This window comes from Gymnoscopelus braueri (genome assembly GCF_963280865.1).
Source record: "Gymnoscopelus braueri genome assembly, chromosome: 10".
Taxonomy (NCBI): Eukaryota; Metazoa; Chordata; class Actinopteri; order Myctophiformes; family Myctophidae; genus Gymnoscopelus; species Gymnoscopelus braueri.
This window is the reverse complement of record NC_137611.1, coordinates 30991919-31019783: the sequence shown is the minus strand read 5'-3', so window position 1 is coordinate 31019783 and position 27865 is coordinate 30991919. Positions and strand designations below refer to the sequence as shown.

Sequence of the window (27865 nt, the reverse complement as noted above, 5' to 3'; positions counted from 1 at the left end):
ATACACACAATGCTATAGAATCTGAAAATGATCCAATTGAAATGATGAATGAATTCCAACAAATGAGTGAGTTTTATACGTCAGCATTCTGGCGTTCTCATTGCTGTATAGTTATTGCCTTGGCGTACATGGCCTTGATGTGCTCTTTCTTTGCACTCTGCTGAACTGTATAGACGCTGTTTTCTCGGAGAGGAGTGAACATCTGCAGCCCTGGAGGTCAGAAACACACAGGGCTGCAGATGTTCTTCTAGCAATGTCTCACACACTTAGCACAGATATGTATTTAAATCCTATATGCTATATTTGACCGGGGTCCCCCAGGGCTCTGTACTTGCTCGGTTCCTTTAAAAAAAATGTTTTTATTACCTCAACACAAAATCTCTTTACCGAAAATAGCAGCTTTATAAGCTCTACAAGCTACTGCGTGTAGTTTAGATCTGCTATTTTTTGCTGAATGTTTGGCCCAGAAGAGAGATGCTATAGGGTTCATGCGGTTAACTACTTTTTACTACACTTAGTGGTTTGATCACAAGCGGTATGAAATATCGTATTTCCAATTGTCTATACTTTTACTTACTTTTACTTTACTTACTTTAGAAATATTGTACTTTTACTCCACTACAATTATTTGAAAACTTTAATTACTAGTTACTTTGCAGATATAAATGATTAACTTATAAAACATATATTAACCACTTTACCTATTTTAAACCTATAGCTATTTGAAAATAGACGATCTACAAGCTCACAATGCGTCGCATCTGTGAGCTTGTAGATCTGCTATTTTCAAACATTTTAGTACTTTTACTTTTGGTACTTTAAGTACATTTTGATACCAATACTTTTGGACTTTTACTCAAGTACATTTTGAATTCCGGACTATTACTTTGTTACAGAACACTTCTACATCGCAGTATTGACACTTTTACTTAAGTAAAACATTTGAGTACTTTTTCCATCACTGCCATGAAGTGAGTTTGCCTGCTTTGTGTACTTGTTTCATCACTGAACAGTGGGCCCCCCATCTAGGCCAGCTGCCACCCTGCCTGAAAGAATCTGTGATGTGCTCTATCATTTTCTGTGGGATATCACCATGGCTCATTTGTGGATAAATTAGGTTTGATGTAGAGCCCCAGCATCCCTATTCCTCGGGCGTACATTCAGTGAAAATAGCTGATCTACAAGCTCACAATGCTTTGCCACGTAACATGCTGTGAGCTTGTAGATCAGCTATTTCCGGTGAAGAGATAGTGTACTACAGAGCTAGTACAGAACCCTGGGGGACTCCAGTCAACTAAGTATACAGGGTTTAAGTGGTTAAAACGTTAAAGGTTTTACCTGTTATGGGGTCTTTTATTTGAATGAAACAGAGTTTTAGCTTTCAAAATGTGTAAATATTGTTATATTCCACGCCTTACACTGCATTAAAACACAACAATAACATTTGACAGCAAGTTTGAAGTCTCTGTAAGTTGATTAAAATACCATACCAAAATGAATGGGAACCAATGGTTTCTTCAAAATTGTAGTATATAACTTCTATACAGTGAGCTAAACATGCTACAACATATGGTCCTTTTACATTTAAGAGAAATGAAATAAATATTGTACTTGATTAATGGACCAACAACTGTTATCTAAAAGACTAGAATACCCTCCTTTCTTTAATTCAATAAAATCTGCAATTTGGAAATTGCAATTATTTTGTAATTAATTGTTCAGTGACTGTTGTTCAGTCCTACTCTCTCCACAGATCTGGCAAATGAAACCATAATGTGCTTTAAAAGAAAATCACATAACAAAAAGTGCTGAAAGGAAGTCTGTGTATCTTCTCTCTCCCTCAGCGCTAGAAGCTGATGTATGTTTCTGCAGCCTGTCATTCACTGAAGCAGATGGTGCCGTTAGGAGGGGGTAGAACTCGCTTGAGGTGTCCTCTCAATGTCACAGCCGCGTCACACAGTCATTGAGTACATTACTGCACCGGCGCGCGCGCACACACACACACACACACGCACACACACACACACACACACACACACGCACACGCACACGCACACGCACACGCACACGCACACACGCACACGCGCACGCACTAGGGCATTCACGAATAGTTTTTTTTTTTTTTAATAGAATAATCGACTTTGATTACAGTGGTCGAATAGTGGTTTTGATAGTCGAATATTCGAATATTCAATTATTCTGTTAATGCCCTAGCACGCACACACACACACACACACACACACACACACACACACACACACACACGCACACACACACGTTACATGAACTGCAACGTAAAATGTGTTCACTCACACACACGCTGGACGTGAACACGAAAAGATATGCGTCTCCACATGACAGATGTACAGGATATACGTGTAGGTTTGTACAGAAAATGATACGTACTGTACAGATATTCTTATACGCAGGGCAGGCACAAACAAATATACTCGCAGGCACACACACGCACGCACACATGCACACTTCTCACACACACACACACACACACACACACACACACACACACACACACACACACACACACACACTCACACACACAATATCTCCTGTAATAAGTTACTGATCCAGTCTGTCCTGTCAGTGGGACATCTGAATCGTTTTCATACCAATGGCCTCTCTCTCTCCCTCTCTCTCTCTCTGTCCCAGACACAGTAGACACATTTCATTCCTGGCTATCCTGGCTACCTTCCAGCAGCTCGCCACGCAGGCCTTCCCCAAACAGCATCGTCAGTGTCAGCCATTCACAGCACTCTGCCGCCTCAGTCTGTGGAGAGCCCGTCTGTGGTCACAGGCCACTGACAGCCCATTTGGCATTCATCGCTTTGCCCCTAACTATACCTACTGCACTCGCTAGTCTAGCCAACAGCATGTGATAACAGAGAGGACGGTGAATACGTACCGTCTTCATTTAAAGCAGGGTTGTGTATAGCACACGATAACTTCAGTGTCAGTCATGTAGTCTATGAAGAAGGTATGGCACAAATATATAGCAGCTGTTTGGTGTTCTATTCCCTATGTAGCGCATAATAAACAAGAGCACCGCATACAAGTGCATAATGTGGTAACGATGACCTTGACCACTGAGCTTGACCTTGAGATCACAGTATGTTGAAACAAGCACCGTTCAAGCTACAGTACAGCATGTTGGTACCGAAACGTTCAAATCGGACCGATGACAACCTGATGCTTATGCTTAAAGGGTTAGCATTCTAGGGAGTCCAGCAACTCTGTAAAAGTTCAGGACTGTCAATCAATTGACAAACAATATTCCCCCTTGGTTGGAGAGAAAAAGTCTCTCCAGAATCATCCTAATAATAAATCCCCTTTCTTAAAGGGATATTTCATTTTCAAATATGTTTGGCGTCATGTTAACGTCTACTCAGGCTTTTGTGAACACCCTGGACAGTTTTTAAGTTGCTTGATCAGTATTTAGATATTTGATATTAATTTTTATCAGACACGCCCCCTTCCTATACAAACCCATTGTAACTTCAAACTCCATTTTAAACATGATAGATTCATCGAAAACACAGATCCTTCGTTCTGGTGACTTATACTGCCCCGCCTAATATGTGAGGGGCCGTGTTTTTTTCAATTACTTTTTTCATTTATTTTTTATATTTTTTGGGGAAAACGTTTTTTTTAATACAATAACAAATAAATAAAATAAATGAAAAAGTAATCGAAAAAAAATAGGAGGGCAATGTGAGTCACCAGAACCAAGGACAGGTGTTTTTAAAATAGAGTTTATTATTATGAAATATCTAAATACTGAATCAAGCAACTTAAAAACTATTTGGGGTGCTCACAAAAGCCTGAGCATGCTATGGGATCAAAGAGGCTTGTGTTAAAAGAAAAATAAATCTTAGCCAATCAGGATGGATTATGATCTGACAGATCTGTGTTGATCACATGACTGTAGAGATAATGTGTACCAATTTGCGTGATGTTTGGACAAAATCTGTAAGAGTAATATCAAGAAATGTGTTAAGCAAAAAGACAAAGAGTGAATAGTTTTGTTTGTGTTCCTAATATCGCTCTTAAAGTTTGCTTCCCTCTCTCTCTCTCTCTCTCTCTCTCTGACTGTCTCTGTCTATTGCTATCGTGTTTCTCTCACTCTTTCTTGCTCATTAAACCAAATGCCCTCATTATGCCTCAGCTGTCACACTGGTCTCCTCTGGTGTCAGGGACAAGGACGTTGACTGAGCACCACGATGAGATTTCAAACATTAACATGCACCAAACAACCGTGATAAATTGAACCCTAATGAATTGCTCCGTCAACAACAAGCGAGGCAAATTGTTCCGTTTGAAAGTACAGCTGCTTCAATGTCCCTGTTATAGAGCAAGGCACTCAAATAATGTGTATAATGAGCATTTTATGGCATTGTTTATTTGTGTAGGTCAGCAGAAAAGATGGCTGCAACCTGCCCACCTTGGACCAAGAAGGAAGGGACACATGATCTATATTGTGATATATACAGTAACAGTATATATAGACACACAGACAGACAGAGATGCTGTGCATTTATAGATACAGTAGACAGTATGAACTGCCGTGTGGCCATGCATGTTAGATGTAGGACAAGAGTGGGTGGCCTTGTTCATGTTCCCTATGAAATCGTGTTAGATGTTCCTTCCTTCTGTCTGGGTCCTGCCCTGTCCTGCTGTGTCCCTGTTCTATGGCTCTCACTCTGTCAGCCGCAGGCTTCAAGCTGCCACTCGCGTGCAGCGCACACATACATACCATAGACTGTAAAATGAATGGACAAAGGGAGCCCCATTGGTTTCAACAGACCGTTTTGAACTTCCGGTCACGAAATGAATCCGGAAACGACTGCTATTGGCTGTAACCGCAGCGAGGGCGGGTCTTCACTCGTAGAACCAGTAAAAGCCACAGAAACATACCCTACTTTATCATTAACTAAATAAATGAATGGGACCATAATTTACCAAACTCATACCATGGTAATTGAAAGAATACTTTAAACTAGCGACTGATAGCAAAAAGCATTTATGACAATGTTTATCAAGGTAATAAAATAATAAAAACCAGCAGGGGGAAATCATGGGGGAAATAGCGAAACTAGCGGCCATTCATATGAACTGTCACTTCCTATATGGCATCAATTTAGAAACAGGATGTTAGCCCTTTGATACATACACATACGTATGTACATATGAAAACGCATACAGTAGGCATAACACACACACACACTAGGGCATTCACGAATAGTGATTTTTAGCATTCGAATTATTCGACCTATAAGTATTCGAATATTCGATTAATCGATTTGATTATAAAAAATTAAAAAATTAAAAAATTAAAAAATTAAAAAATTAAAAAAAAACTTTTTTAATTTTTTTTTATGGCATTGATGACTTGACTCAAGGAATGCGAGTTGACGTCACACCAGAGCTCAGAGCTGCATGTCTGCTGTAGAAAAGCCACTAAAAAAAAAAAATCTTAAAAAAAAAAATATATATATATATGTATTTTTTTTTTTTATAGAATAATCGAATAGTGGTTTGATAGTCGAATAGTCGGTTTGATATTCGAATATTCGAATATTCGACTATTCGGTGAATGCCCTAACACACACACAATCATACATACTCTAGGACTGGCTCCGAACGTCCAAAGGTTTGAACAGTCATTGATTATATTGGTAAATCGGTATTCGTATCTCAATTGCAATGTCTGGATGTTCATTTATTGATTTATTGATTCACAAAGCTGCTCACTAGCATTCCAGTTTAGAGAGGATACATAAATGGTCTACGTGAGTGCATGTATGTGTTGTTTGCTAATTACCGGATATAATAGGCAAACATTTGGCAAAAATAGTAGATCTACAAGCACATAACGGGTCATGTTGTGACACATTGTGAGCCTGTTCCTGTCTGCTATTTTCTGCAAAGAGATGGGCTCTATCTTGGGCCGAAGTGGCTAAACCCACTATTTGGCGATTTAGCATGGTGCAAGGGGCATTCCTGTGTAAACGTTGCGGTAGCACTTGCTATGCACACCAATAACACTCTCTCCCTCTTTGCCCATGGAAGAGCGACGTTGCCTTGGAATAAAATGATATTTGATACACAGAATTATCACTCACACATTGCTGGTTATAGAGAACTTTACATTACAGCAGTCTGCTTGTGTTCTGAATCAATTATAATAAATGGTCTGGTGTGGTTATAGCAAACGAAGATCAAACAACATTGTACGGTATTTGTCTTTGATAAGCTTAACTGGCAACTGCTGATAAAAAACACAATTTATTGACACAGTGAATTAACAGTCACACTTTTGTGGATTACAGTAAAATTGTCACCTTATCACATTCACAATCACTTAATTCAGAAGTGCCGGTGCGTCCGTGTCCACTCATTCTGCAGACGCACTGAGGCACTTATAACGTTGGACACTATACACCCAACGTTTCCTTCATATGCGCTAGCATTTGATTGCCTTTCAATAAAACCATATTCGATAGACATAAGTATCACCTACATGTTAATGATTAAAGAGAATGTTATATTATTGTAATCCGTTCTTTATTTCCTGCGCAATGGATTAATAACGCTGAAGTGTGTATTTTGGAGCGAATGGCATCGCGCAGCACAAATCATTGTGTTTGAATAGACTAACGTCTTATATAAACACAATTGACACAAGGAATTGACACTCTCACTTCTGCTGATTATAGGAACATTTGAATCACAGAGATTCGTTGAGAATTAGGAGAGAGGGAGACCTCTAAATGTTGTGCTGTTGTGTGCCTGCCCGGCCCGACATGTCCATTGCAGGCGCGCGCTCTACCAAACAAATTTGGCATAGCGGGTGGTTTTAGAAGCCGCTATGCGCTTTCCCAAACGTGTGTGACAAGATAGCAAATTTAGGGATAACACAACAACACGCACACCTCCAGGCACAAATAACGGAGTCAGCATAATGTATAGCGGGTAGTGCGGCGGTCGTGAGATACCGTAGGGACAGCGCCAGCTGCCTTGAGTGTAATTCATGGGTAGTGCCAAGGTTTAAAGCGGCACGGAAAATAGGGCCCTTGGTGTAGATGGAAAAAAGGAGGGGACCAAGTATAGACAATTTACAATTTAGGCATTTAGCAGACGCTCTGAATCCAGAGCAACTCATGGGGGACCCCGGTCAACTGAGTATAGGGTGGTTAAAACTGATTCCAAATGCAAGAAGGGCCTAAAGAATATTGGAATACCCGTCTAGAATCATATCATCATCTGCCAAAACCATTCCTATTGCACAAGTTAAATAATGTCTTCATTAGATAATACAGCCTACTGTGGGACAGTGAAAAGAAAGATTTGTGAGGGAACAATTTATCACAATACTCTGTAGTCTACATGGACTCCAAAATACAGTACACACACACACACACATGCACACACACACACACAAACACGTGCACGCACACACACACACACACGCGCGCGCACACACACACACACACACACACACACACACACACACACACACACACACACACACACACACACACACACACACACACACACACACACACACACACACACACACACACACACACACACACACACACACACACACACACACACACACGTTTCATTTTCCAACAATGTTCCCCGCTGACTGTATCTCGTTTTGTGTATATTTATCACCATCTACTCCTACACTCTCTGAGTGCTTTCTAGTCCAGGTTTTAACAGCTGGTAATACAAATATTTAGTGTGCAAGTGTTTTATCTATTCTACTGAAAGTGGAATGTCCCATCATAATAGATCTCTGGTACATTGGGAGCTATAGTAAGGACCAACACCCACCCGGGCCTGGCTATAGTCAGTGGTGGAAGAAGTACTCACATGTTTTACTTAAGTAAAAGTATCAATACTACAATGCAGAAATACTTAAAGTACAAGTCTGGTATTCAGAATTTACGAATTTAACTATTGCCATCAAAATGTACTTAAAGTACTAAGAGTGAAAATACTCATTATGTAGAAATCTTCCATTTCATGTTTTCAAAATGTATAAAATCATTTGAAAATAGCAGGTCTACAAGCTCACAACATGTCGCATCGCGACCAATTGTGAGCTTGTAGATCGGCTATTTTCAAATAGCCGGAGTCTATATAGGGCTGAAGTGGTTAATGTATGTTTTGTAATAATATTTAAAATCTACAAAGTAACTAGTAACTAAAGTTGTCCAATAATTGTAGTGTAGTAAAAGTACTATATTTGTCTCTGAGATGTAATGGAGTAGAAGTAAAAGTACTGAAAATTGGAAATACTCCAGTAATGTAAAAAATACCAAAACAATTACTTAAGTACAGTACTCGAGTATATGTATTTAGTTACTTTCCACCACTGGCTATAATAACTCCTACAGTGTGTTATATTATGGATAATGTGCCTTCCACATACTGTAGTGTCTTTTCAGTGACATTTCAGTTATACAAGCGGACCAATGAGTGAGCTGTTCCGTTCAGTGGACATTTACAGTCCCTCTTCTACCGTATAATGTCCACCCATCTGGAAACATCTGGGCTTTAGCAAAGTGATGTCTATACTTACTCTGTTTGTCTACTTGTGTGTTTCTAACAGTGATGGAAGAAGTACTCACATGTTTTACTTAAGTAAAAGTATCAATACTGCAATGTAGATTACTCGGTTACGTGGAGGTCCCGCATTAGAAATGTACTTGAGTAAAAGTTAAAAAAAAAATGGTATCAAAATGTACTGAAAGTACCAAAAGTAGAAAGTACTCATTGTGCAGGATGTCCTATTTCCCAAGTTCAAAATGTATACAAATCTTTTGAAAATAGCAGAAATATATATAGAAGTGGTTCATGTATATTTAGTAATAAACATCTAAATCTAAAAAGTAACTAGTAACTAACGTTTTCAATAATTGTAGTGGAGTAAAAGTACTATATTTTCCTCAGAGATATAGTGGAGTAGAAGTAAAAGTATTGAAAATTGGAAACACTCCACAAAGTAAAAATACCTCAAAATTACATTTAAGTACAGAACGCACCTGAGTTACAACTGCACTTACTGCACGGATGCAACGTGTTGTGAGCTTGTAGATCGGCTATTTTTGGCACGCGTCACCATCATATGACGGAGCATGAATTAAGCATTAGTGACTATACGCAATTAAATATACATAATACTGTATGTTTCTGTGTGTGTGTGTGTGTGTGTGTGTGTGTGTGTGTGTGTGTGTGTGTGTGTGTGTGTGTGTGTGTGTGTGTGTGTGTGTGTGTGTGTGTGTGTGTGTGTGTGTGTGTGTGTGTCTGTGTGTGTGTGTGTGTGTGTGTGTGTGTGTGTGTGTGTGTTCAGCCCCCTTGGATAACTATGTAAAAGTCCCCAGAGCAGTGACAGATGTAGGTCGCCTTCTCTAGAGACTGTAATAATAAAATGCAACTGTAATATCAAACAGACTTAATACCGCACACGCACACACACACACACACACACACACACACACACACAGGGTGGCCCTGCAGCAGCAACTGCCCAGTCCAATGTTCTGAATGGCAAGATGAAGCTTTAAAAAAATCTTAAATGGCATTTATGCTGAGAGAGAGAGAGAGAGAGAGAGAGAGAGAGAGAGAGAGAGAGAGAGAGAGAGAGAGAGAGAGAGACACACATCAGTAGAAAGATAAACAGGCCACATTACCCTAGACTCACCAATGCTCTCTAAAGCCCCCTCTCCATTGCAGCTTAAGCACCACACCACACCACACCACACTACACCACACCACACCACACCACACCGCATCAAAATATCCATTTCCATTACACAAAAGTACCCCCTCTCAAATCCACAGGTATGAGTAAGATGGTATAAGTCCATCTTAGTAAGGTTTACAACCCTGCTTAATTTGGTGGGGGAAAAAAAGAAATCATGTTTCTGCAACAATCAGTTGCACACTGATCGGTCCAGCGGTGTCTGAGACTTGCTGCTTACAGACAGACTCACAGACAGACTCATTGACTCACGGATAGGGGCAAAAACATAATCCCCGCCCCCCTACCGTTCCAGCCTGGCGGAAATAATTACGTATAAACACATCCACTCCTTTCACCCATGCAACATTACTGTCATTTTGTGGATGTTTTTATCCATAGAGTGTGAGCAAAACGGCACTCAGGAACACACAAACACACGTGCAAAGTGTATTTTAATGTTCATGTAAATCCACACATCATTTTAACACTTCTAATAGCTTGAGGATTGCTTACTCCAGAGCCATATCTGCTCTATACTAACCCAACTTTCACACACTCAAAATAACGCTTTAAAATATTGGAGATTTTGCTTCGAAAATAGATGAAAAGATCACTCAGACTACACTGCAATGTATTACCAAGTGAAATGTGAAACGGCAGCAGTTTAATCTAGCCGTTTAATCTACAAGACAGCAGTTGTGATTTAACGATACAGAGAGCATTCGAAAATGAGATTTTGCCTTGATCCCCGATGATCCAATGGCCTACATTGCCTTTAAGAAACTCCTCGATTTCCTCTGTCAAGCTGCATGCGAGCCCAGTTTCGGTTGTGTGCGTGGTTGTGTGCTCACACACACACGCATGCACACACATACACACAAAGTGTTGCCTTCCTCTCTTCCTCCTTCCCCCCAGTTCTATTTACAGGCATACAGAAAATTGCTTTCACAAACCTATTACTGGTCCAAATGCCCATTATTCATGCCTATACCAATACATTTTTCTTTCCGGCATTTCTGCTTTTATTTCAGTAGCATCAGTGAGAGAGAGAGAGAGAGACAGGAAAGGTGGACAGAGAGCAAAAGGATGACGCACAGCAAACCAGCCGGGGCCACACGTGGTATATGCACCCTAAGCTATAGGGTTGCTCTGCCTAGCAATACATTTACCCTTTGTGTTACATTTTAGGAATTTGACAGATGCTCTCATGTAGTGTGAGTTAAAACAAGTGCAGCTGTAGAATGAGCTTCAGGCAGGCACGCACGCACAGAGGGCTGAGGCACATCATATTAGAGTTCTCAAATTCTGCCCGAACCCGACCTAGCGTTTTCGGGGCGAGCCGGGACGAAAATGTATGCTAATTAGTAGGGCCGAGCCAAACCTCGGGTTCCGTAAAAAAAAAAAAATCAACTGCTAGGCCAAACGGTAAGGCCGACGGAAAGGGCAGTGGATGCGTTGGATGCAGCTCAAAGTGAACTTTACTCAGATATCGTTCGTCGCCGTCCGACCTTCCTAGCCTAGTTATAGAAAAAAACTGCCGAAAATGGCCAAAACTCAAACATCGAAAATCGGGTAAGTCCAATCTGCTCAGTTAAAAGCGAGTTAGATGCGTGACTTTGAGGACATTAAAGTTTCTATGACATTCATTTTAACTTTTTTTTTTTTTTAATGTTTTTTAGGGGGTTTTATGACCTCAATTACACCCAAAAAAACTGAACTTTGAACATTCAGTGGATTTTCTGTGGTCTGGGGTTTTCTGAATAATTAGGCTGAAAAGTTATCTGAGATTGGCCCTTGGATAGTGAAGTTAGAAGGCCATTAATCCCGCCCACTCCCCTCCTCGCCCCTCCCCTCCCCTATCCTTTCCTTTGGGGGGGGCGGAGCAGAGGTGATGATTGACAGGCAAAATCCCTCAACAGCGACACCCGCAGGCAAAAATTTCTTTTTTCATTGCAGTTGAAAAGGCTTTAGAAATGTGAGAGAAAAACACTTGCAATGGCTCACTAGAGTGGAATTTTCAGTTAAAACTTTTTATACACGTTTGAAGGACCATGACAAAGACTTTTAATGTGTTGGAAAACTGAATGTCATGAAACCTTTAAGCACGTAATGACACCTTTTCGGGTTTTTTTCGGGTTTTCGGGCCTAAAAGTATGTTAATCGTTCGGGCCGGGACCTGTTCAGGCCGGCCCAGTTAGGGCCCAGTTAGGGCCGGGGTCTTCATTTTCAGGCCCGTTGAGAACTCTACATCACATCCCCACCAACCTGTGCTACTCTGGATGGTTCTGACGGTGGTGGCGGTGGTGGTGCGGGGCGGCGAGGCCGGCAGCAGGAGCAGGGGGGTCCCTCCTTCGCCCTCCACCTCGTCGGCGCAGCCCTGGTCGATGGCTCGCACGTAGCTGTGGCTGCGCATGCGGAAGCAGCCCGGCATGGGCAGGGTGTTCATGGACGAGTCCATGGCCTGGGACTGCATCTGAGACTGCATCTGAGACTGCATCTGGGACTGCATTTGGGACTGCATCTGAGCCTGCATCTGAGACTGCATCTGAGACTGCATCTGAGCCTGCATCTGGGACTGCATCTCGCTGTACACCTGCTCACACACCTGCTCTATCTGTCCGTTCACCTCCACCTCGCTCACCTGAAGAGGAGGAGGAGGAGGAGGAGAAGGTATCGGGTGACAGGAGAGGAGCGGTGAGGGCAGGAGAGCAGAGGAGAGAGACAGGGCGCAGAGCAGGCAGAGGAGTAAAGATATAAGGTATAGTGAGAGGACAGAGGGTGTTGTGGGCCGGATTGGAGAGGGCGAAGGGGTGGATGAAGGAGGGAGAAAGAAGGGATGGAGGAGGAACAAAGGAAAGGAGAAGAAAGGACAAAGGAGGGATGAAGGAAGGAAGGACGGATGGACGGACGGACGGAGGAGGGACAAAGGACGTAGGAATCAAGGATGAAGCAGGGCCGAAGGAGGCATGAAAGAGGGCCAAAGGGGAGAGATGGGAGAAGGTATACGGAAAGATAATAGGTGGAGGTGGGTAAAGAGGAGGAGAGATAAAAGAGGTTCAATAGAATGAGCATTTTTTTTAAGGCACTATCTTGTCCTCATGCAGAGATGAGAGGTTCTTCTGCCAAAACATTCAACAAGCGGAGGTAAAGAGATGATCAGTTTGATTTGGCTGAGCTAAAGTTGAAATGAGAATGTGAGGATTATCTCCAAATTAGTGAGTTGGCTTGACAAAAACTGAAAAGTGGTCTTTAAAGCTACAATCCGCTAGTGTTATGTCCGTTGTCCGAGGTAATTGCAAATGTCAAACACCTGGGTCAAAATGTCTCAATCTAAGTGTAGGGTGACCTCCTTCCACTGCAGGTGTACATCTGCAGTGGTTGGAGGTTATATAACAATGTTTTATTCATTAAAATAAGCAACCCAACAATAATAAAATGTCAAATATATTTTAACATATTTATGTCTGTTATTTTGCCCACCAGGAATCAAATCTCAAAAGTTTAATTCCACTTTGGGATTACATTTTTTTCACCTAATACATATCTTATTTTCCATATTTCATAAGCTCATTTAAAATTCATTTTAAAACAAAACATTGCATAGTCACTTACCCAATAACTTACCTGCCATACTTAAAAATGGGAGAGAGAGAGGGGGGGGGGGGAGAGAGAGAGAGAGAGAGAGAGAGAGAGAGAGAGAGAGAGAGAGAGAGAGAGAGAGAGAGAGACTGACAGAGAGAGACCAAGACAGAGACAGACAGAGAGAGAGGCAATAGCTAAGCACTAATAATAAATAAAGAACTGCATACTGATGTCCCAGGGGCACTATATATGCTTGAATGAATATCCACAGTGTTTTTTAGACCATAGTCTAGATTCACACAGGCACAACATTCTTGTTTTTCAGTTGTTCTTTTTGTGGCTATTGATATGATGATGTTATAGAAACATTGTTGGTAAAGTTTTACAAACCTAAGTGTACCGGCCTTACTTTCTCTTAATGTGTCTTCACCTATAGGCAAGTAAAGACAGAAGGATGTGCCACTTGTGTAAATCTAGCTTGTATTAGAATAACTGTATAGCATTACCTCATGTATGTAAAACCTTTTATGTGGTGGTATAGGCAGTAGAATTGTCATGCATTGATCTCAATAAATAATGCAGCGTCAACGTTTTTGGTGTTTGTTTCGTATCGTGTGTTCCAATTACCTGCAGTACAAGAATTAATAGTAGGAATAGCATACATTGTTAATGAAAGTGTGCCAGTGGTAAGGCATCATAATCTGGAATCACAACGAATAAATTAGGCGTTGAATAAATTAGGCGTTGAATAAATTAGGCGTTAAATATATTAGGCGATAAATATACTATGTGTGCCATAACCTAAGGATATATGATATTACAATTACCTTTCCTTTCAACTCTTAGCAGTTATGTAAATGTATGCACTTCCTTATAAGTAAATCAACCAAAAATGACTTTTTATGTTCCTTGTTCAGCTATAAATACGGCTGACAGTTGGTGGTAAACACATTTGTGAGGCAATCAATGTCCATGTGCAGATACAAAAAAAAGAGTGTCTGTCTATCTGACAGCAGACTAAATAACAGCAATTGTAGAGTAATTATAGGTGACAGTGCTCTCTACCAAAGTGAAACATACCTTGATGTAGCGCTGGCAAGCTGGCCATAAATTCATAAATTGCTAGCTGCAGTTGCAGCCAGGGCCATCATAAAGATTCACGGTGCCCAAGGCTACAGTATATAAATGGGGCCGAAAGTATTAATGTCTCCATCAATATACAGGGGCCCAGTGTCATATATTTTCGTGTGTGTGTGCGTGTGTGTGGGGGGGGGGGGTCAGTTAATAGTGATCCAGATAAAACCATAAAACAACACAAATGTAGATCTTTTGGATATTTAATACTAGAGCACACCGTACTCTAGTATTAACCGTACTTAAGTAAACCACTTTATTTAAAAGATAAATCCGTATTGTGAGCTTTTAGATCCACAATTTTTGGGGAAGATCTTCACCTACAATGACATATGGCACCCAAAATATGGGTGCCATGGTGAAAGTGGTTAAGTTGATACTGAAGTTGAATTATGTATTGAGATCAAAGGTTTCCATTGATATTATGTGCATACACACCAGAAGGTGATATGCAGTATTATACGTACAGTATATATCAGGCATACGGAGGGGTTAGCCAGAGGAAGAGAGTGGAGGGACGATACAAAAAGAGAAGACAGGTGTGTGAGGCTGAAACCTGACTTATACTTTGTCGTATGGTGGTGTAGGTCTCTTGCTGAAAATAGCTGATCTACAAGCTCAGTAGTTTATAGATCGTCTATTTTTGGCGCGAGACACCGTCATACGAAGAAGTATAAATTAAGAATGAGGCTGAAGAGGTGAAGACTTTCAAAGATGGTTTCATATAGTATGTCTGTAGTATGAGTATGCCCAGTTCACACTGAGGAGATGGGTTTTCCATTTCCATTCACGCTAAATGTTCTGTCGCGTGCACGTGTGTGTGTGTGTGTGTGTGTGTGTGTGTGTGTGTGTGTGTGTGTGTGTGTGTGTGTGTGTGTGTGTGTGTGTGTGTGTGTGTGCGCGAGCGAGTACGAGCACGCACGTCCCTCTAACAGTTCGTTTCAACCCCTTTCATTTTCCCATTGCGGTCTTTAATTTTCACACCGACTGCATTAAAATTGTATGGACCTCAATCATGACTCGAGGACCTGTTTAAGAACAGAGAGAGCAGGTTAATGGACGCTTTATAGCTATGGATCCATGCTGGGGAAGATATTAATAAAAGGCAGTTTATTAATGAGGATCAAACAGGTTAATGGGTGGCTCTTTGTGCTATACGTTCAAAGACGATTGCCTGTATGGGTTCAAGGTGAGGCTAAGACAGGGCTAGCTCCACCAAATGGCTAACCAGCCAAGGAGAGGAAAAGGAAAATGGAGTATTTTCTGGTCCCCGGGGGAGGGGGAAATGCCTTTTTACTGCTTTACCCGGCAGATGGCCACTCTGGCTCAGATGAGCGCACGGGAGGGCTGTTAGGGGTTAAGTTTCTTGCTCAGGGGACGCCTTGACATGTAGACCGGGTGAGCCAAGGGTCGAACTGACGAGCTTTCCAATTCCCAGACAGCTTCTCTGCCCACTCAGCTATACGGCCCGGCCCCGATCAGAGCAATCTGAAGCTTGACAAGGGCCTGTCAGGTCTGTGACCTCCCCCGTCACTGTATAGCTCATGGGACTTGGTCATACAGCATTGGCGTCCAGAATCGGGGACACTGGGCCTGGGTCTGTTTCCGAACCACGTATCAAAAATGTCAAGCTATAGACCTGAGTTCCTGACGATGTCTTTAATAAAGAGTAAAATACTGAAATAATATGATCTAATAACAAATCTGGGATTTTGACAGACGGGGCCCAATTTAACACGGAAGCGTGTTCCCGATCAGCAGGAGATCAGGAACTTCAAAGAGCTTTTTGTCTTGTCTATAACTTATTTGTTTCAATACATTCAGTATTATTATTATTATTATTATTATCATTATTATTTGTATTATATTGTATTGTTGTGTTAGCACAGTCTTTGCAGAACACGTTCCACCAATGTTTCAATGCTTGTACCTGAGTGAGTGACAAATAAACATCTCTGGGTTCTGCCTTCACTCAATGCAGTGACACATTTACACATGGCAGCTGTGCATCTCATACTGTTAGTTTTCTACATGGTTCGGTCCAACCATCAACCATCTGGGGTTTACAAGACTGACAGTTTGAAAAGCTATTGTCAGAATACAAAGAGGATGATTCTGTCTTTTGGGTGAAGTTGGGTGATTTTTCTGCCGTTTTCTGACAAGCAGCAATTTCCAGGCATCTTCTGGGCTCGGCTCCCAATGCTGGTATCAATCTAGGAGGACTATCACTGATGGTGACTGGATTTTGGATTTTTTCATAGCATTTTCTATTTTTCTTGCCCTTAAGATTTCAATCCAGTCGCTTTAATATATATTTTTTGTGAAATTTCTGCATTCACAGTGTACCTCAGGCCACAAAGCTGAGGGTTATAATATTTGTGTTCATTTTGTGTTTATTATTTACTAGAGCACAAACTCTTGGTGAACTGCATCCAGATGCTAATCCTGGTTTAGTCTTGGAAGTTTTTTTATGGTCTAGTTGTAGTTGCAAGCCTTTGAAGGCAGAGAGAAAACAGTATAGGCAATGACATGGGATTTTACAAATCTTTGTTGTTGTTTGGTATTGCACAGAAGGCACAAAAATTCAAGAAATGCATCTTAGCAAAATTACAGCTTCTATTTGGCATAGCAGTGACGGCCATTTTGTAGTGCCACAGATATAAAGCCAATTCATTTTCCCGTAGAGATTTACGAAATTATTTATAAAAATTGTTTTAAGCCTGGAACCAAGAAAAATGAATGGGTTTCCTATCTGTGGCACCACAAAATGGCCGCCACTGCTGTGTGCTATACTACTACTTACATTAGCACTATTATTATTATTACAGAGGGCCATTAACACTTTAACAGTGTCTGAGAAGGGAAAAAACAAGGTTGTAGGGAGATGAGCATGAAAGTTTTATGGTAATGAGTGACATCTGTTTAGCCACCTTGCTTTACTGTTTAAAAAAGAAGGCTAGGTCTTTGCTATTGAAAATTACATTGATAGATTTACTCAATGTTTCAAACAGACAGTATTATGAGTAATGAAATGACAATATTGCTGATTGATCACACTGCCTCCTTGTTGTTTTAGGGTTTGTTTTCGTTTTTTTTAATCTAAGGTATGAAACACGGAAAAAGGTTCCAAATTCATCTTGTCAGATGAATTTGTTGAGTCTGACGTCATGGATGGGTCTGGTTTTGACTGGACTGGACTGGAACAGGAACTGAAATGGACATCGCCCTCTTCCTCCGCACGGCCCTTATGGGGCACGCATGCAGACATAGTGTTTGAAACCAGTTATACAATTCTTGAACAAGGGAAACAATATGCTGTAACAGGCGATGATGATGCAAAGCGGTCTATAAACCAAATCACCCGAGTTCTTTTTTTGTCATCCCAAATGAGCCAACTTGGCACTTGAACACAAGATGGCGATGGTAAAACGGGATGTTGTAAACTGTACAATATGGGGGAATCAGCACTCGGTACACATTTACCAAACAAAGTGCTTGGAAAGACGGTTTCAAACACTATTGTGCCACCCCAGGCACAAAGACTGCCATCGCAGGTAAACAATTCTGGCAGGGGCCTGCCGGCAACGCCGATTTTTGTCGGCACAGCGGCGGCATTGCCAAACCAACCTGACTGATGGTGCTCATAGCCCTCATGTAGCTTTCGTTGCGCGAGCGGTATTCGGCAGAGGACAACAGCGATTTGGGGTTGAGGAGGGTTTTGGGGTCCAGGGTGTGGTCCAGGCTTCTATTGATGGAAACCTCACTCACCGCACGAAGGTAACTGTGGCTCCGAATCTGCAGCTTGGGGGAGTGCTCGGTGGAAATCCTGGCGAGAAAAGCAGAGAAGACACAAAGGACACGTTGACTTCACCAATAATCAGTGGTGGAAAGAGTACTCAAAATGTTTTACTTAAGTAAAAGTATCAATACTGCAATGTAGAAGTACTCTTTTACAAGTAAAAGTCCCAAATTAAAAATTTGCTTGAGTAAAAGTACAAAAGTATTGGTATCAAAATGTACTGAAAGTAGCTAAATTAAAAGTACTAAAATGTTTGAAAATAGCAGATCTACAAGCTCACAACGCGTCGCGATGCGACGCGTTGTGAGCTTGTAGATCGACTATTTTCAAACAGCCTAGGTATAAAATAGGACTAAAGTGGTTAATGTATGTTTTATAATGTAATAATTTCTAAATCTGCAAAGTAACTAGTAACTAAAGTTTTCAAATAATTGTAGTGGAGTAAAAGTACAATATTTGCCTCTGAGATGTAGTGGAGTAGAAGTAGAAGTATTGAAAATACTTTACTCCAGTAAAGTAAAAGTACCTCAAAATTGTACTTAAGTACAGTACTTGAGTAAATGTACTTAGTTACTTTACACCACTGCCAATAATCACAGCCTCAGGCATATCTACTACAGTATATTCTGTAATAGGGTTATTTGCACTGAACCATTAGGTACACGACTTCATACATCCTTCATGTTCAGAACTGCAATTATCCTGGTGACATGTTTCCTGTGCTGTATGCTGTCAACCTGTCATAGCAACTTGCAATTTAGTCCAGGCTGTTTCGTGTAGGCAACAACATTCCCCAATCATATAATTCACCCATTTGGAAGCAGTAAAGCCTAATTTATGCTCCGTCGCGTGCCAAAGAATAGCAGACCTACAAGCTCACATGTGTCGCATCTGTAACGCATTGCGAGCTTTTTGAAGATCGACTATTTTCAGCAATAGAAAAGTATAAATCAGGCTTCATGGTTTGCATAGAGAGGGCCACCCTATCTATCTATCTATCTATCTATCTATCTATCTATCTATCTATCTGCCTGCCTGCCTGCCTGCCTGCCTGCCTGCCTGCCTGCATGCATGTATGTATGTTTATGTATGTTTGTATGTATACATATACATGTACTGTATGTATGTCACAGACAGTTGGCCAAGCTTGGTACAGTATAGACCAAACATTTACCTGTTAACCGGTTGGTGAAAACTTTGAAACAACATCGCTGTAAATCCTTAATTGCATCCATGATAATTGATATGATATGCAATGATAATTGCATTATGATCAAACTGAATGGAATAGTCTAACACTGCTCGGGACATCCATGTTAACAAAGATGTTTGTTTCACTGTGGAGGAGAATGGGGGGGAGAGCACATTTCCAGTGAAAACGCGTCCTAACGTGGTACATATAGAACAGTGGGCATAGCATTGTCACCGGCCACCTTCGCCGGCCTTCCAAGCCCATATTCAAATGTATCCAGATGATTGGTAGGCGGAGATAGGCATAGATATCCGATCATCTGGCTATGTAAAAAGCCTAAGTATAAAATAATGGTTAAAGTTGTTACACAGATGCTTTCCCGGTTTTAATGGGTTATTAGGGACCACTGCTCCTAATAGTTAGGATGGGAAAATGCAGAGGACGATGTTCCACACTTTTACAAATTGCAGTGACAAATACCCCAACAACAACTAAAGGGTTCTGTCTGTCTGTCTGTCTGTCTGTCTGTCTGCCATCTCCTCTCCTCCCTCTGCATAATAGATGCCAGGGTCCAGGAATAGAGGAGGCTGTGCCAATCGGAGGCAGCTGTGACAAGATGCTCCTCCATTACTGCAGGCTCTCTCTCTCTCCTGCTGAGCTGGTCACCCCCCCGCCTCACCCACCACCATGAACACATAAACTCACTTAAGACCACCCACGCAGCTGCCTTACTTCCGGGTCGTTGCTGACGGCTGGATCGCTTACATTTTGTTTTGATATCGTCACTGTTTGGCAGAAACCTTGCATGTCCAAAACGGTTACTTTTTCAGGAACACATTTTTTCAGATCTACAAGCTCACAACGCATCGCGATGTGACACGTTGTAAGCTCGCAGATCGGCTACTTTTGCTACTTTAGTGTGACATTGTTGTGCGACAAAGTAGGGCATTCATTTGCAAAAAACGTTGAAACGTGGATATATGAGGTTTCCCCCCCGACAGCGATGATATTATGTGAATACAAAAGAGTGTGTTAGTGAAGGTCAGCGAGCATGTGTGAGGGTGAGAAAGAGAGAGACTTGAGTTTCCAATGTGTTTGTGATATTAGCCCATTCAGACCTGAGGCCAATTCTAAAAATTGTCTTCTAAATCCTAACAGTTTTCTGAAAAACATGTGTTGCTATATCAGTGGTGCTCAAACTTTTTCAAGTCAAATGATATGTAATTGGCCGCCGACCCATCTCAAAATATCTTTTTTTTCTAAAAATAGCAGATCTATAAGCTCATAGTGGCACGAAGTGACGCACTATGAGCTTGTATATCTGCTATTTTTGAATAGCCAAAGTATAAAATATGACACCTCAGAGTATGACGCAAGAGCAAAATGGCCGCCCTGTGAATATGGTCATTATACCGCAAAGCAGTCTTTCAACTCTGCTTCTGATTTAACACATTAACTGCCAGAGTTTATTCATAATGTACTCACCCCTGTGCCAGCGATTTGCGTTTTATAACTAGACCCTCCAGAAAAATGCGTTTATGCGATCGCAGAATTTACCACATAATCAGCAAAATGACGCATAATTATGCGGGGGTAAATTTTTTTCAAAAAGGCCGCATCGCATCGCATAATACGCACATCGCATCGCATAATATGCGATTCGCATCGCATATTTCCGCATATTTCGCAACTTTTAACATATTTCGCATTTTTCGCAACTTTTCGCATATCGCATATTTCGCATATTGCCGCATATTTCACAACTTTCAGCATATTTCGCAACTTCCCGCAATTTCACCGCATAAATTTGCAAAAAAACCCGCATATTTCATCGCAAAATCATCGAGTTTTAGCCCGCATAATCAAGGATTTTTGCCCGCGTTTTTCTGGAGGGTCTATATAACCCTTTTCAACCGGTCACAGGATTGTTGCTCGTTTGTTGATCGTTTATCTGGCTGTGTTTATAAACACACACGACAGATAGAGAAGCACTGAAACAGTTACGTTTTCTCTCTACGTCACCATTTTCTTCTTCTCCGCCTCGCAAATAGGCTGTAAATGTCATATCCGGTGGCTGTAGACGTATTTCCGCCCCACACACGGAAATGCTTAGCTTAGCTTAGGATCGGATTTCAGATCGTTGGTATACACAGCGACGATAACTGTTCATCGTCCAATGTAAAGAAATATACAACCGGGGCTCTCCTTTCGTTTTATATACAGTGTGAAAAAACATGTTTTGCCCTACTTTGGCCTAAAAATCGCATTTTTCAAGATAAAACCGGAAACCAGAAACGGAAATCGCTGATTTTGTATCCGGGTGAGGCGGAGGTGAGTGGAAAGCAAAACTGATCTCGGAATGCATAGAAAACAGCGCGATCGTCTATTAAACCACAATTAAACAATAGAACGCAGATCTGCGTTCTGGCCTCTTCTGGCAGCCCACGGTTTTATCTAATAGAACGCAGATCTGCGTCCATGGCAGCCAATGTGTTAACTTTTGCAGTATCATCCATATACTATTTTGTTCTATTCAGTTACACGTCTTTATGCATATATTATTCATTTTCTGGTCCAGTTGTTACAATTTTTTTCTCATACACATTGTATATCCATCTGGAAGTGTGTTTTTTTATCCTTAATATAAATCCTCAAGGTTCTTTTCAGCTAGAATGAATGCATTATCATATCGATTTGTTATTGATTGATTGTTATTGATTTTCCAAGTGACGGCTGCACGTCTTGCATGACAAAAGCAATATGCTCAAAATGCAACAGGGGTCGCAGCGTGGCGTGGCCGAGGTCAGAGCTCTTTCAATTCAATCAATTTGCTGTTTACTGTTCATTTGAAATTACAACCTTTAATGTGAGCATCCTGTTGCAACAATGTAGGCGGCGGAGAGGAATTGAAGGTGAAGATTTTCCAGGCATTTTGCTGCCAGAATAGAAGCAAGACTATTTTTGTTCCACAGCATTCCACTGTCCACTGTAAAAAACAGCTGTGTTAATCGGTGTTAAGTGTACAAATCGTTGCTGTCGGGCAGAAACCTTTGTGTAAATGTATGCCCTAGTTCATCATACAAGAGTGTCACACAAAAGTAGTAAAAATAGCAGCACACAACGCGTGGCATTGAGAGCTTGTAGATTTGCAATTTCAACGATTTAATATATATTTTTTATAATAAAAGGAATGTCGGCTTCCACCGACAGCGATGAAAACTTTGAACACAATACAATATTGCATCCATTGATACATTTGTATCCATTTGTACACTTAGTTACAGATGGATAAAGTAACGCTGAAGGTTTCACTGTGTACTACAAACATCTACTGCTAACGTTGACTAGTGTTGATTTTGACAGCAAATTTTGATTTTGTTTTAGTCAGTCTTTTGAATAAAATTTCATTTAGTTTTAGTCATATTTTAGTCATCTGAAATGTTTTAGATTTAGTCTAGTTTTAGTCGACTAAATATCGTAACACATCGGGTGCCAAAACCGTAATATTACGTGTTTTCAAAGAGTAGCGCTTTGGTGCCGAAACCGTCAAATTACGAGTTATCAGTCTTTTTGTTTTTTTCGTTTTTTTCCACACGGGAGGGGCTGGAGCAGCTCTGGAATCACCCGTGGTGATTCTGAGAAGGAGAGGACAGATGGATCACTGTGTCAAAAAACATGGCTCCCATCCCCTTCCGTTCTATCTCCTTCTCTAAAACCCCTATAACTCAGAAACTTTTTTACGCTGGGGAAAACGGCTCATTTTGTATGCACGATCGCTCTGCCATTGTTACTTGCGTGAGAGATGTTATCGTTCCAGGCGTTAGCCAGGACCATCGGGCAAAATGGAGGCATGCTTTTCTTCACGTGGAATGCACGTCGTGGAGTCTACAGTTTAAACAGCGCTGTGCAGCTCAACGGTGAGATTTCGGCACCGAACGTAATCTGTTATTATAAAATGCTGGCACCCAATGTGTTAAGATTATAGTCGACTAAATCTACAGTTGATTTAGTCGACTAAAATGTATTTTGGCGGTCCTTGATGGCGTCGTAATGGCTGATTTTACACTTGGTTGCACGCTGAAAACACACTTTACACTTGGTTGCACGCTGAAAATAGCCGATCTACAAGCTCACAACGCGCCGCGCTGCGACGCATTGTGAGCTTGTAGATCTGCTATTTTCAGAGTGCAACACCCGAGCGCAACACTGGATCTCTACTCGTCGAGCGCAACACTGGATCTCTACTCGTCCCTCACTAACATTTTAGTCTAGTTTTTATTTCTTGACGAAATTGTCAATATATTTAGTCTCAGTTTTAGTCATCGTAGCTTAGTTTTTATTTAGTCTTTGTTTAGTTTTCGTCAGTGAAAAAAGGTAGTCAACGAACATTTTCCGTCATAGTTTTAGTCGACGAAATCAACACTGACGTTGACTGCTGATAATGAGATGGATTCACCATATTACATACTTTCCCACAATTTCCTGGAGAAGAAGGAGCATTGACACATATCGTAAGTACAGACGTCTTTGCACTTTGTAGTTGCTGCCATGTGTAGAGAATTGTAGGGAAACGGTAGTCTTTGTTCATGTAAGCACATAATTGCCCCCAGGCTACAGAGCCTCAATTGAAGAGGCATTTTGTATAGATTATTGATTGGCTCCGGGGCTACAATGTAGTACCAAGATCCGAGTGGAATCCTATATGCAATTGGCGTCTTCGTTTAAAGCAGCATTTATGTAACAGTGTGAAAAGTGGAAACAAAACAAGGAGAAGAGGAGAGTACACCAAGATAGACACAAGGAGAGACCGAGAGAGTGAGAGAAAAGGAGAAAGGACAAGAAAAGGAAGGAGGCCATCAGAAGGAGAGAAAGAGGGTTATATAGTCCCCAGGCTGTTGGCTGTAATTACTCTTAACTATCTGGGGGGCTGTGAGACGTTAATTAGGGGGAGGTGATATTTCTGGCCTTCCGCTCTACTGTAGGTCTTGGGCGGCTGGGGAGAGATAGATGGTATTCACACACCTCACTGTGGCTGTATATCTGAAACCACAGAACTGAGGGTGAAATCCAGGGACGCAGAGAGGGAGGGGACAGGGGGGTTTGGACATACTCAGTTCCATTGGGGGGAGGGATATCCCCCCCACTTTTGGGATGAAGAAAAAAGAAAAAAAAGAAACCTCCGACTTTTTAGTAACAAATTAACTGAGGAACAAAAACACCCAAAAAAGTAACAAAAACAGTTAGAAAAGCAAATTTGTGCGCACGCGTCCCCTTCGGTTCAAAAACGCTCTCTGCGTCCTTGGTGAAATCTCAATATCAAAGTTGATCTGCACCGATGAATACATTTACAGCAATGTCGCTCATATACATTTTGAGCTATAAGCTTAGGTATTCCAGCTTTCATAAATGTGTGTTGTTTGGGGGGCTGCATTCAAAGCGGTATAAGAATAAAGGGCAATTCCATTGAAATGTTAAAAGAATTAATCAGATTAAGGCACGACTGTTGGAAGCCTAAACCACTTTAACCCTGCATGGTGTCCCTATATTGTTCATGTTATTGCTCATAACAGATGAACAGCATGTCACCTGTACATGTCTGTAGTGTCTCTACACAGAGAGCTACTGTACACTTGCATGTACTTCTTCAAAAACGTAACTATGTGCAGTGGTGGAAAAAGTACTCAAATTTTACTCAAGTAAAAGTATCAATACTGTACTGTAGAAATACTCCGTTACGAGTAAAAGTCATTTACTTGAGTAAAAGTGCAAAAGTATTGGCATGAGAATGTACTAAAGTACCAAAAGTAAAAGTACTAAAATATTCGAAAATAGCAGATCTACAAGCTCACAGCTTGCAGATCGGCTATTTTCAAATAGCCTATGTATAAAATAGGGCTAAGGTTTTCAAATAATTGTAGTGGAGTAAAAGTACAATATTTGCCTCTGAGATGTAGGTAGAAGTAAAAGTAGTGAAAACTGGAAATACTCCAGTAAAGCAAAAGTACCTAAAAATCGTACTTAAGTACAGTACTTGAGTAAATGTACTTAGTTACTTTACACCACTGTATGTGTCTGGGTTTTCTGAACACTGAGAACTGTGGTTGGTCTGCTTTGGGTCACTTTGCCAATCTCTCTGGGTGAGCTCCAATGGGACAATGAATGATGAATGTGTTCGACCCATGTACTAAATCATCTCTGATCTATTCGCATTTGACAAACAAGGACAGTGATTTCTGTCTCCTCATGTTCAGTGGTCTGGACGGAGCAACTCCTCTGACGTAATCTTCTTTTCAGTAATGCCTGACGAATGGACTCTTCATCTAGGAAAGCCATTTCCAGTGCAAACTTTTCTCCTCACACTCGCTGTTACCAACCAGTCTGTGGCACAAACACGATTACTTGAGGGGTTTCTATAATGAATGCACAGTACTGCTATCTAGTCATGCACCGGGTAAAGCCTACAAAGACCTATAAATCACTACAGTGACACGACACAGAACAATAATTCATTCTTTTGTGTGGGTGGCCAAAGCAGTGCCTGCGCAGTAAGGCGGCAGGCAGTCAAAGACATTACGTCACTATGACGCATAATTCCACCTTACTCAACTTTCAAAAACTCTTTTAAGCGTCTCTAGATTTTACCATAAATACAAATAAAAGTATGCAGAAACCAACTGATTTACATGTTCGAATATTGTCTTTTGATAAGACGCCCACACCTTTTCCACATTGGTTGCTCAGTAGGGCTGAGCAACCAACTGACTGATGATACATAGAGAACTGGCTGTGATTATGAGCTCATTTTACTTTTTACAAGAGAGGCCCTTGCTGGCATTTACCTTTAATAAGAATATCTGAGGAGCAGTAGACATTAGTGAGAAAGATGTTTATTTAGGCTAATATCTGTTAGACTACCATTAGACTTTTCATGGAAGCATATGGCTCGCTCCACACAGAGCTAGTACAGTAGCTCTGTTCAGTCCCACTGAAGATAGATGTTGGATGGTGTTTCTGTCTGTATAAGGCTGGTACGGTATGCTGTCCTTTAACCAAACAGCAGGCCAAACCAAACAAAAGCAACAACAGAAAACAGGCACGACTCAAAGTCGAACGACTAAAATCAGGCTTCGACACTAGAGTGAGAGAACAACAAACGAGTTGATTGACAACAGTTATCTGATGAATTAAATCTTTTACCCCAAATTTTTACTTTTGTTAAAGAAAATTCAGCCATGTTATCCACGATGAACTGATGACCAGGCACCCTGGCTTGTTCCCAACCACTGATGTTCCTCCCGGGGAAGGGCTGTCCGCACCGAGACATGGCCATCACCATTGATAATGCTGTGGTGACCTCAACTCGGACTGCGAAGAATCTGGGTGTGACCCTGGACGATCAACTGACGTTCTCGGCAAACATCGCATCAGTGACGAGGTCCTGCAGATTCCTGCTCTACAACATCAGGAGGATTCGCCCCTTCCTCACGGAGAAGGCAGCCCAGGTGCTCATCCAGGCTCTCGTCATCTCCCGCCTGGACTACTGCAACTCCCTCCTTGCTGGTGCTCCGGCATCTGCCATCAAACCCCTGGAGCTTGTTCAGAAAGCTGCGGCTCGTCTGGTGTTCAACCGCCCCAAGTTCTCCCACACAACCATCCTTCTCCGCTCTCTACACTGGCTCCCCGTAGCGGCTCGCATCCAGTTCAAAACCCTGGTGCTAGCCTATAGGGCAGTGAAAGGAACAGCTCCTTCCTACCTCCGGGCTATGGTCGATGCCTACACCCCTGCCCGACCACTTCGGTCTGCCACCTCAGGGCGACTGATTGCCTCGTCACTCAAGGGTCCTTCTGGCCGATCCACACGGTCACGACTCTTTTCTGTTCTGGCCCCACAGTGGTGGAATGAACTTCCCACTGATGTTAGGACAGCAGAGTCACTGCCCATATTTCGCCGCAGGCTGAAAACTCACCTCTTCAGGAAACACTACCCTTCCTCTCTGCCTGACCTACTTGTTGTTAACTAGTTGTACGAACGCTTGTTTTCTATTGCTGTATTGTTTATTGGATTATTGGATTGTCTATTGGATCTTGTTTAGTCGATTCACTTATTTGTTTTAGCTCATGCTCATTTGATTTAGCTATTTTGTCTCATCTGTTTAAGGAAATAGGTAGCTGATATATTGCACTTTTACCTTAGCGCTAGGTATACTCTTGGTTGCTTGTTTTTGCAGATAATGCACTAAAGACTTCTGGTGATTAGTAGTTTTCGTTCCCTACCTATGTTGAATACACTTCTTGTAAGTCGCTTTGGATAAAAGCGTCTGCTAAATGACTGTAATGTAAATGTAATGTCACGATTTGAGTCAGGATAGTTCAAAGGGTTTATTAA

The 27865-nt window shown here is 41.4% G+C and overlaps 1 protein-coding gene across 1 annotated transcript in view; it reads right to left on the bottom strand.

The window, feature by feature from the left end:
- dlgap1a (discs, large homolog-associated protein 1a) overlaps window positions 1-27865 on the bottom strand; it is a gene marked incomplete at both ends in the record, with an annotated part of 71896 nt that overhangs the window by 27575 nt on the left and 16456 nt on the right. The window contains 2 exons of the mRNA XM_080440035.1: window positions 12038-12413; window positions 18116-18314. Of these exons, the coding sequence (XP_080296161.1) occupies window positions 12038-12413; window positions 18116-18314 (575 nt within the window). The remainder of the gene's footprint in view (window positions 1-12037; window positions 12414-18115; window positions 18315-27865) is intronic.